Source organism: Talpa occidentalis, unplaced genomic scaffold, assembly GCF_014898055.3.
Source record: "Talpa occidentalis isolate TD23 unplaced genomic scaffold, MPIMG_talOcc4v2.1 talOcc4.5, whole genome shotgun sequence".
NCBI lineage: Eukaryota > Metazoa > Chordata > Mammalia > Eulipotyphla > Talpidae > Talpa > Talpa occidentalis.
The window spans coordinates 21,920,045-21,932,197 of record NW_023604861.1 but is presented as its reverse complement, the minus strand read 5'-3'; the positions used below and the strand labels follow the sequence as shown (position 1 = coordinate 21,932,197).

General features: G+C 41.5%; 1 protein-coding gene across 1 annotated transcript; it reads left to right on the top strand.

Annotated features, from left to right (window-relative positions):
• The first annotated feature begins 657 nt into the window (after nucleotides 1–657).
• On the top strand, nucleotides 658–5,022 carry ACOD1 (aconitate decarboxylase 1). The gene is made up of 4 exons (XM_037526798.1): nucleotides 658–846; nucleotides 1,606–1,695; nucleotides 2,946–3,151; nucleotides 4,044–5,022. Exons 1-4 carry the CDS (start codon nucleotides 658–660, stop codon nucleotides 5,020–5,022), a joined length of 1,464 nt encoding a protein of 487 aa, XP_037382695.1.
• The last annotated feature ends 7,131 nt before the right edge of the window (nucleotides 5,023–12,153 follow it).

The following is a 12,153-nucleotide window of genomic DNA, read 5'->3' as shown; positions in this document are numbered from 1 at the left end:
TACATATATACAAAACATTCAGCACAATACACAAGGGGCATGAAGCTAATGATAGCAGGGCAGCTGCTAGCTGTTTGAATGCACCCCACACCCAGGCAGGCCCACCTAATGGAGGAGGCGTCCCAGCATCTTCCTTCTCTCATCTTGTGCTTCTCTCCACTGTAGCCCACATACTCTGTGGTCATCATCTGTTTGAAACTGGCTACTGTGCATTTCCACATGCTCTGCATCACATGGAGCAAGTCCCAGTACTCTTCAGTTTTAAGAAATTGAACTTAACTAGGTCAACTGAGTATCCTCTAATGAAGGAAAACTCTACATCAAAGTACCTAGAGTTCTCATATAAAAAAGAAGTGTAGGGCCTCCCCGGTGGTGCAGAGGGTTGAGAGAAGTGCTGTGAAGCTGTACGCAACCTCTGCAGTGTGGGTTCAATACCCACCGGCCAGCGAGAATCCCACATGGCACAGCAGAGCTCTCCTGTCGCATCCGCTGCTCCCCTCAGCAGTGTGTTTCAGTCAGTCTGCCTGTTCTGTTCCCCACTCTGTCTCTGGTGAATCCTCTCACCCTCCCACGCCTCTCCCCAGCTTTTGTATAAAAATGAATAAATATTTTTTTTAAAAAAAAGAAAAGAAGTGTAGAACTATAAATGAATGTGGCATGGTCCTAACAATTTTTCTTTTAAAGTCTGTCACAGAAAGCTTTGCCAAAGTGATCCATGGCCTGAAAGTGGAACACCTGACTGATCACGTTCTCCGAAGGAGCAAGAGGATGATTCTGGATGCTCTGGGTGTTGGGATCCTGGGATCCACCACAGAAGTGTTTCACAAAGTCAGCGAATATAGTAAAGTAAGAAGTTCAATGTCTACTTTAGAGATAAAACCAAGTGCACACATCTGTCTGCTTAATGAGGTGCTCTCCCCCCACCTCCCAGAGATGTGTGTTCATGTTCAAGTACTCTACCCTCCTTTTTAGAGACCGTGCTTGGTGTATATAGCATTTTTGATATTGGTTTATGCTTTTCTATGCTTTATTGTTTGTATTTTAATATTCATCCATACCCTGTACTAAGTCACTGTATCAAAACCAGTCTCAAGACTAATCGTAAGAGTAGTAATGCCTCAGAGTTTTTTATTATTTTATGACTGAAAGCACATTTTTACCTGAGAGTCTTAGAGGTAGTAGCACCTACTACTACCAAAGAATCCTTAAGATGCTGTGGAGAAATGGCTAGATCAGTCCTCGAGTAGAGGATGGGTGTGGACATAGAAGATGGAGCTTCATACTCCAAAGGAAGGGATCAGTATTGACAGCAAGTCTTCCCCAGGATTTATCCTGAAGGAGTACATAAGAGTAAATTCAGACTCCATTCCCCAAAGCACATCTGGATCATGATATGGGATTAAATAACAATGCCTCTTTTCCCTTTTATGGAGAAAGTTGTGTACTGTTTTGTAAGGAAGAAAGGAATCCAATGGTTTGGGCTTCAATCTAGCACAAAGGTTTATATAAAGTAATGCCTCCACAGATGAAGACCATCTCTTGGAGTGGTGAACTGGCATGTTGTGTTCACACCCTGTATCACTGATCAATACTCTTTTGTTTCAGATCTACAGTTCCAGAATGTCCAGCACTGTTTGGGGCCAGTCAGACCTCAGGCTCCCACCAACATATGCTGCCTTTGTTAACGGTGTGGCTGTAAGGAGGTTTTCAAGTCTTTTCAACTGTTAGACAATCATAACCATTTCAGAGTCAGGAAATATCTCAGAAATCACACAATCTCTACATTTTACTGCTGAGATCACTGATGTTTAGAGAGATGAAACGGACTGCCCTTTCTTTTAGATAGTAATTTTACTTTCCTTGTTTTTACAGTGAATTGGTCTTTTTAAAGAAATTGTGAAGCAGAGGAAATAAGATGGAAGGTGTCTCAACTCTAAACTCTGAATGTATATAACAAAAAAATATTAAGCTCAATATCGAAACTAAATTCCTTCTCAAGTCCTTTGCTGTGCCCAGTGCCAGTTTCATCATTTTTTCGGTCATTCAACAGATATTTACAGAGAACCAATACAGTGTCTATTTTTTCCCAAATTAAAAATTGTTTCTCAGATGAGAAACACTTTGTGTGTATGCTGGGCAATCTACAAAAGGTAATTTGGACAGGAATACATTGGGATTTCTGAGATATCTCTTTGGTCTATTGGGACAACAGCTTGAATATTTAAAGCTGAACCCCACGAGCATAGAGAAGTAGCTGTCCAGTAAGCCATGGGAAATGAGCCAGCCACATCTAACAGAAAAATCTATTTTTAAATGAACTTCTGTTTATGACTATTTAATATAAAGTAATAGCAAATGGCTAGGATGAAGCAGAATGAAACCCTATAGCAGAAAAATTATGATTTTAAAATATCGCTTATCAAGGCTTAAGAGTCTGCAACTTTTCCAAAAATTTGATATTATTTCATAATAAAAATGTACAGAAATATATGATATGGAGGGTGAGGGAGGAGCAGACACCCAATTCCACAACTTTCTTTTTAAGTGGCTATTGATTTCCAGGTGCTGTGGCAGTCAGCACTGGACACCTGGGTAGGGTCCACGTGCCTTTTTTTATTTTATATATTTTTTACATCATTTTTCATTTATGCACAATGTATGTATGCTTGTTGATTTTGATTTTTTCTTTATTATAGTTATTCTTTTTCATGGTTCAAGTGCCTTTTGAGGCTCATTAGCTGCTGTCCAAGGTCCTTCCTATTGAGGGCAGAAGAGAGCCCAGTCATGTGATTAAGAGTCAGGCAGTTTATAGCTTTTATTTTAAGGAATCAGATCCAAAAATCCAAAAATCTTACCGGGTTATTAGTAATCTAAACTTTTACTGATTCAAAAACCATTGCATTCAGGGAAATACATGTTGGGTTTGGTTGTTTGTGTGTCCACAGATTCACTCAATGGATTTTGACGACACGTGGCACCCTCCCACCCACCCTTCTGGAGCTGTCCTTCCTGTCCTCATTGCTTTATCAGAAGACCTGCCTTCAAGTCCAAAGTTTTCTGGCTTGGACCTTCTGCTGGCTTTCAATGTTGGTATTGAAGTACAAGGCCGATTAATGCATTTCTCCAAAGAAGCCAATAACATACCAAAGAGGTATGGAGAGGATTTTCCTCATTGAGAGGCAACTAATTCCCTTCATCTGTCAATTGTGATCTCTGTAGAGCTTTTTTGGTATAGAAAGTGGCTTAGTTGGAAGATAGTAGTAACAGTAGTGCTGGAAGATAAGTTAATTCACTATTCACAAATCAAACCTTATAACTCATCGACAATGGTGTGAATTCAGAAGTGCTAATGAAAAATCTCCTTTGGGTTTGGAGAGCCAGTCAAGCAAGTAGAACCATGAAATAAATGGGGGTCACTCTTCTCAGGGTGACTCATCCTCGGACTTCTGTGGGCGCTCGGAATATCCCTGACCACATCTCAAAGTAGAATTTATTTTGAAATTTGTTATGGTCCTTCAGCTAATGAGAACATTTAGAAAATCCTAAACCTGACTGTTCAACCCACAGATCAAAAATGGTCAAGTGGTGGCTTTATCATGTGGTTCAATCTAATATTTACTTTGTCACTCAGTCCAGCCTGCTAGGAGAGGACTAAATTGGAATACTGAGTGAACATTACAATCTGCAAGGCCCTCGATTTTTATAGCTGGGCTCTTAGCAATCAACAACTTTTGCTTTTCTGGTAGTAATTTATATACAAAATCATCTATAAAGAATTTACTGTCAGGCACTATTACAAGCAAGTGAATTTTTTCAAAAGTCACAAAATCCTATGACGTAAATACTATTTCATAACTCTTTTATGTAAGAGAAAAGAGGAACAGAAAAGTTGAATAACTTTCCCAAGATCATATAGTTAAAAAGTGGAAGAGGTGAAATTTGATCCTTTGGCTCCATTTTCTACAGTCCTGACTACTACAGTTCACTGCCTCCTGATAGTTGAGATTTATAACTTGCTGACTCTTTGCCTTTTTGTTTTTCAGATTTCATCCCCCCTCAGTAGTAGGAACTTTGGGTAGTGCTGCTGCTGCATCCAAGTTTTTAGGACTCAGCAGGACAAAGTGCCAAGAAGCTCTTGCTATTGCTGTTTCTCTTGCTGGGGCACCCATGGCAAATGCCGCCACTCAGACCAAGCCTCTTCATATTGGCAATGCAGCCAGACATGGCTTAGAAGCTGCTTTTCTGGCAATGCTGGGTCTCCAAGGAAACAAGCAGGTCCTAGACATGGAGACAGGGTTTGGGGCCTTCTATGCAAACTATTCCCCTAAAGTCCTTCCAAACTTAGATTCCCATACCTGGCTGCTGGACCAGCAGGACGTGGCCTTCAAGCGGTTCCCTGCACATCTGATCACCCACTGGGTGGCAGATGCAGCTGCGTCTATGAGGAAGCACCTTGTATCAGGCAGAGCCCTGCTTTCCATTGACCACATTGAGAGAATTGTGCTCCGAATTCCAGATGTCCCGTATGTCAATAGGCCTTTCCCTGACTCAGAGCATGAAGCCCGTCACTCCTTTCAGTATGTGGCCTGTGCTGCCCTGCTTGATGGTGGCATCAGTGTCCCATCGTTTCATGAATGTCAGATCAACAGGCCACAGGTGAGAGAGCTACTCAGTAAGGTGGAGCTGGAGCACCCTCAGGACAACCTGCCGAACTTCAACACACTGTACTGTGAGATAAGTGTCACCCTCAATGATGGGGTCACCTTCAAGGAGCGCTCTGATACCTTCTACGGTCACTGGAGGAAGCCACTGAGTCAGGAGGACCTACAGAGGAAGTTCAGAGCCAATGCCTCCAGGATACTGTCCCCAGACACAGTAGAAAGACTCATCGAGATGGTAGAAAACCTGGAAGACCTAGAAGACTGTTCTGTGTTAACTAGACTTCTGAAAGCGCCCTCTCCACCAGAGGTGGTTTCAAAATCTATCCCGGATTTAACAGTTCCATCATATAATCTCGCCTGAGGCTTTCCAACACCTAAATGATTTTATATTGGGGGAAATTCAATGATTTGCTTTATTTAGAAGCAGGAGTTTGCTCTCAATGTGCCCAGGAGGTAGAGAGAGGCCTGGCACAGAACTGGATATATATGGAAGGGGTTCTGGCCTGTAAATTTTGCTGGGCAGTTTCAATTATTTATAGCAAGATAACAGATATACAAGGAACAGGAGGGATAGATTTTACAAACTTATATAAGGCTGAAATTCAAACTGAGGAGTTAGACCTTGACAGGAAGATAGGAACTTGGGACTCCAGGAGACATAACAGGAGGAAAAATTTATTAATAGATATTGAAGTGCTGTGTTAAAAAGTCACCAGTTTGCCTATATTAGAACATAAGTCCCAAGCAACCAATCAAGAACTGCACTCCCCTAGACCCAAAACATGAGCACTGCTATAAAATACCTGGCTGCATTCACCCAGTGGCAACCCTTTGGGGGACCCCTCCGATGCAGGAGCTGTTCTTCTTTATCTGTCCTGATCTCCTCAGGCCTGCTGACTGCTGGCAGAAGCTGGCCTGTTTTTTAAAATAAACTTCCAGGCCCAGGGGGTTAAGATGCAGCACTATGAAGCTTTTGGCAGCCACTGCAGCCTGAGTTCAATCCCCGACCAGGGAGCTACTCACATGGCACAGCAGATCTCTTCTGTCTCACCAGCTGCTCCCCTCAGCAGTGTATTTCATTAGATCTGCCTGTTCTGTTCCCCACTCTGTCTCTGGTGAATCCTCTCACGCCCTGCATCTCTGGGCTGCACCCCAGCTTTTGTATTTAAATAATCTTTAAATAAATAAATAAATAAATAAACTTCCTTCAGCTTGCTCGTGTGGTGTGTGTGGTGTTTCATGCTCCTATCCACCGCCACAGATCCTGGCTCATCACGGTGCCTTGCAAAATTGCCTGTGATTTTCTTATAAAGTTAATCTTTGCAGAAGAGTTATTTATGAATTTCACGAGCCTAGAGATACAGAGGAGTTTGAACCTGCAAGTATATTTGCTGGCAGTGAGGAAAGACTTTGACCTTCTGTGCGGCAGCAGCTCTCTTAGACCAGGGGCTACTGGAAGGCCTCTACAGCCGAGGAGATGGGGTTGTTTAAACAGAAGAGCTTAGAAGATTCAAACCCTGCCTCTGCACTTACTTGATATGATGCTGGGCATGTTACTGGGTATCCTCTGCCTCAGTGTCTCTACTTGTAAAGCAAAAATTAAAAAGTCTAAAAAACAAAGTTCTTTGGGACTGGTAGTCGTGTTTTTTTTTAAAAGATTTATTTATTTTTATACAAGAGCTGGGGTACAGGCCAGAGATGCAGGAGGGTGAGAGGATTCACCAGAGACAGAGTGGGGAACAGAACAGGCAGACTGACTGAAATACACTGCTGAGGGGAGCAGCAGGCAAGACAGGAGAGGTCTGAGGCACCATGTGGGATTCTCCCCAGCCAGCCAGGATCGAACCCGCACTGCCGAGGCTGTGGACAGCCTCACAGCATGGTGCTCATCCCGCTGCGCCACCAGGGAGGCCCTAGAAGTTGTGTTCTTGACACTATGCTATATCGCCTTTCATTACAAAAAAAGTTTTTGACGAAAATATCCCATGAAGAATGTGAGATATAATAAAGCATGAGAGTGAAAGAAGTATTACAGGGTAATTTAAATGCTGAGTGTACCTAATAGTAATGTCTTTGGGTTAAAAATTCCAACATTAGCAATAGAGCAAGCAGGAAGTTACTAACGTAGTCAATATTTTTTGTGTGGTTTGAAAAGAGGACAAAGTTATTAACTCTAGACTTTGAATCATAAGTATACATGTTGAAATTTTCTAAAGTAGGGCCTCCCCTGGTGGCGCAGGCGGTTGAGCGCCTTGCTGTGAAGCTGTCTGCAGCCTCTGCAGCACCGGTTCGATCCCGGTCGGCCGGCGACGGTCCCACATGGCGCAGGGGACCTCTCTTGTCTCTCCTGCTGCTCCCCTCAGCAGTGTCTTCCATCTGTCTGCCTGTTCTGTTTCCCGCTCTGTCTCTGGTGAATCCTCTCACCCTCCCACACATCTGGCCTGTGCCCGGTTCTTGAATAAATGAACATTTTTTTAAAAAAAAGAAATTTCTAAGGTAGCCATTACAGGATAGCAGGAGAATATATCAAGGATGAATATGGGATTAGGGAGAGGAACTAATCCAAGGAATTCAAGAAAGAAAAAGAGAAAAGCATGAAAGACAGAAAGCCCAATATAAAACTCTAGAAAAAAATCCAAATAATTCTGCACACCATTAACCCCCACCCCTGTACTACATACAAAACAAAAGAGAAGGAAAGAAAAGGAGAGATTGGCTCTCCATATTCCTTTCTAGAGGGTTCCTTTCTAGGAATGTCAAAAGCTAGGTCTTTCTTTTGATGGAATGGGAGAGTTATATCTGAGCCCATTATTTCTCCTTCCTTGAGACAGAAGGTACACCGACAGCTTGTCAGTTATCCAAACCCAAGGTGGGGGCTTTGACAGCTCTGGTCTGAGGACTACACATTCTGATAAATGCTTGCTTTTCTGCTTTCATTTTATTGTGGATAGAAATAGTATGCTCTTTGGCTGACCAAGGGGAAAAAACTCACCAGGAGACTAGGGAAGATTATCCAGTTCATGCCTCCTCTACTGTGTCCTCAGCACACACCCAGGGCCCACGTCAAACTACCTCAATCACTAGACACTGCTTTGCCAGGTCTGAAGGTCCTGGTGCTGGCTATTGTACATGTCTTGGGGATCCCCAAGACTGTACACACATTCAGGGATTCACTAGAAGAAACCACAGGACAGCACGCAATTGTACTCATGGCTAAGGTCGATTACAAAGAACATACACATGACAGGATCAACAAGAGAAAAAGATGCAGGCAGCATCTGGAGGAATCCAAGCAGAGGCTTTCAGACCTTTCTCCCTCTAGTGAGAAGACATGGGTGCCCCTTCCTACACAATGAAAAATTCAGGGAAGTGTGTATAACACTTTTACCCTGGGAAAAAGACTTAGTGTCCCAGGTTTTTACCAGTTGCTGGTTGTGTAGGTACCATCCACCCAGCAACAATTATAATTCAAAACTCAAATAAAGAAAGCAGGTGTCCTGCATTAACCGCATTGTTTGTACAATTTAGTAAAATGAACCATTTTTATCAGTTAGGGACTGGGTCAAGTGCCAAGTTCCCAAACATCAGCCAAGCATCAACCTTATGTACAGAGGTTCTAATAAAGACAGAAGCCTCCAGCCAGCCTGCTTATGTTAACACTTCTTCACACTTTTTCACACCGTTTGTATGACTTTCTAGGGTAGAGAAATGTTACAAAGAAATTGGACCTTGCCATCATTTTGGGATTTAGCACTGTTCTGTAGCACCTGAGCTATAAATTATGCGTTTTATTATAGCATTAGCTAAAACTCACATCCCTACTACTCCTCTCACAGAACAAAGTGCTGTACTGATTTTAACGCAGGCTCTTAAAATAAGAATATGCAAGTTTAAATTATTTTTTATAAATTGTATTTTATAGCAACTTCACTTAGAAAGCTTTATCTACACAAGAGATCACAGCAGAGAAGCCCCTATGATATCTGGGAGTACTTTGAGGTCGGTGATAAACTCAAGCATAAGGGGACCTCTTCGGGGATGCTGGGTAAATGGTAGGTTGTCCAATTCAACAAGTGTGTACTGAAGGCTTAATGTGTGCCAGAGGACAATCTTGGTGTAAGTGACAGAACACTGAGCAAAACAGGCAAAAACCCCTTACAAAGGCAACCTTACAATCTAATGTGAGTAGAAAGACAAGCAAAATAAACAGGATGAGAAAACACCGGGCACTATTCTGGGCCAGTTGCGTGTCTTCATTCCTCCCTGATGGGAATGTGAGTTTCTGGAGTTTGAGTTGGATTCCCGGGCCAGGAAAGTCCAATGCATGTGAGCCTGCCTTAAGTAGAATTAATAGATTTTCCTTCTTCCTGAGCCCCAAAATAACCTATGACAACCAAAGGCTTATGGCACCAAAAAATTGTAGCTGCCTTTTGAATTCCAGCAGGATTTCCTCGCACAGAATAAAGCTATATGGAACCGAAGGGGCGACATCAGAACAAGGTGTTTTTCCTTCCAGCAGAGGTGTGCATGGGTGTGCAGGTACAAACATGTGTGGTTTCCTCTCACCACTGTGAAATCTACCCAGCACTTCAGTTTGTTCTCACTCATTAGTAAAATTGTTCCATTCTTCCTATCACCTGCCCTGCATTTAAAAAAAAAATAGCGAAGGAATAGTTCACAGAAAGTGACATTTGAAGCAGATGAGTGTTTGAAAGACATCTATGCTGGTTCTTGCTAAAGCCTGTCTGCCCAGCAGTTGACAGCTTTATAGCACACCAAAAGAATTTATGACACATAGAAAGTTGTTTTTAAGTGGCATGATTTATCTGAATCTTAAAATACAGAGTAAGTCCCTTCACAGAAATAGTGAAAATTAGTTTAGTCATCTAGTTCAATTGTAAATGAAAAAAATCAACATTGATATCATCTCCCTTAAAAAAATTCTTCCAGCTTTTAGTTGTAATTATTAAAAACAAGTCAACCCACGGTTACTGTTGGTACAGAGATAGGAATCAACCTAGAGTTTCAGGAAAAGTCTTTGGAATAGCCTGGGGCCCATCTTTTGAAAACATGGCATGGGAGAGTTGCTTCTGACTCAAAAAATGAAAGCTAAAATGACAGTGTGCTTTGCTAGAAACCATGCATATCTGACTGATTCAAGGATGATTATTTAATCTTTGAGTTAAGGCAACAATGGACATACCTATTACTAAGTGATAAAGCATATAATTCATTTGATTGGAGCTAAAATATTTTTGCATGAACAATTTTTTTCTGAATAGTGTGATTAAAGCACCACTTTCAAATACCTTATAGATCATCCCCCACCATTTTCCCTGTTCTATCAAAATGCCACGTTGGTGGGGTCCCAGCAGCTTCCGTACCAACCCGCAGACGTTTCTAGGTTTCATCACAGCTGAGACTACCCGCACCAACAAACCTATCAGAAAAAAAGATCTATCAGAAAAAAAAGATCTAACCGAGTGGGGGAAAATGTTTCTCAGGCACCTGACAGCATGACTGTGAAGAGAGTTAAAATTATCAGCTGGCATTGGCCTCTCCAACACGGTAACACTTAGAACAAAAGCTCACAGGCACTGTGCACTTTAGAAATCTGTTCCAACACGAGGTTTCATTTAAATATTCAGTTAGTAAGAGAAATGAAGGCTATCTGTGAGGATCAATAGAAAATAATTAAAGCAAGCACAGTTTGATCCATACAGTTGAATGATATCACCCAAGACAATTGCTATATTGAAATTTTTCCTTCCACAGCAGGCCAATGCATTTTGAAAGAGTATATCTTCCCTATGATTCAAAGCCATCTGCTCTTATCACCTTAAACTACCATCCCCTACCATCTCCACCACCAGCCTTGTGCCAATCACCAAATACGAAGCCCCATAAGGAAAGACTATTAAGTGATCAGAAAGCAGTCACATTTATATTCATCCAGAGGAAGGAAAACAGGAACGCATACCTGGCAGGAAGCTGTTCATCCGTTTCTTCCCTTCCATCCACATTATCATGCTGTCCCACTGTGACTTCACAGGCAGGAAGGTTCAGTTGCCAGCACAGGGAGGCAGCACCAGCTGATGGGCTTCTTAGCACAGTGGAAGGCTGAAGAGTCCTTTACAGAATTGTCAGCAGCGCAATTCTCAGCCACCCCAAAACCACCTGCAAAGACACAGGAGCCGGGATGACTTCAGGCAGCTGACAAGAAGAATCTAAAAACAATGAATTCTTAAGCAAGGAATTAAGGTGCTTAAGCGCAATAACATGATTTGAAAGTAAAAATAGCATTTCTATGGCTCCTCTGGAGTTGACATTTATTTTAATTCCTTAACTTTGTTTTTAAAAGTCAGTATGGCAAGCTATATTTGGCAAAGTTGCTCAGAGATTTTTTGAGCCAAATACTAAAATACATGCCCAAAAAAACACGAGATTTTATATAACTTCAGCATAACCTTATAAGAGGTGGACTTTACAGACACAAAAGGTTTCTGTTATTGCTTTCATTATAATAATAAAAAAATGAAAAACACTTTTCATCTACATTATGAAAATCTGAGGACACAAGTTGGGATACTCATCATGACCAATATTTCAAAGATATTTTAAGTTTGATACAAAGTAAAATTATATACTTAATAAGGCATTTGAGATAACTTCATTTCTCTTTAAAAAGTTTGTCTTTATGTGCTAGAATAAAAGATTTTTTATTAGCAGTAATAAATTCTAGATTGATTTACAAGTAATACTGCCTCAGATGTGAAAACACTAATTTTTTTTTAATTTAAGTATTTTATTTTATATAATTCTTACATCTTTTTTCATCTTTGCACAATGTATGCATTTTCATTTTGGTTATATTCCCCATGCAATTGCACCTCCCCCTTATTTTGACTCTAGTCCTTCCTTTCTCCACCCCTCTCCCCCCACTTCGTGTCTCTGGTTTATAGTTGCTTTTGATTTTGATTTTTACTTTGTATTGATTAGTCTTTTTCCTGGTCTCTTATTGAGGTGAAAACACTAATTTCAGCATGAGACCAATAATCTTTACAAAGTTGTTTCAGGGAAATGCCATTTGCAATGAAACAAAAGAGTAAATCCTCAAAATACCAGCAGCTCAAATAAACCTAATCTTCCTCATGCCCTCTCTTTCTCTCTGGGGTTTTGTGGATATTTAAGTTTATATTTTATTTTTTTTAAGATTTATTTATTTATGCATACAAGAACTGGGGTACAGGCCATAGGGGCAGGGGGTGAGAGGATTCACCAGAGACAGATGGGGAACAGAACAGGCAGACTGACTGAAATACACTGCTGAGGGGAGCAGCGGGCGAGACAGGAGAGGTCTGCTGCGCCACATGGGTAACTTCCTGGCTGGGGATTGAACTCGTGCTGCAGGGGCTGTGGATTGCTTCATCGTGTGGTGCTTGACTCCATGAGCCACCAGGGAAGCCCCTCTAAGTTTATATTTTGCACCCAA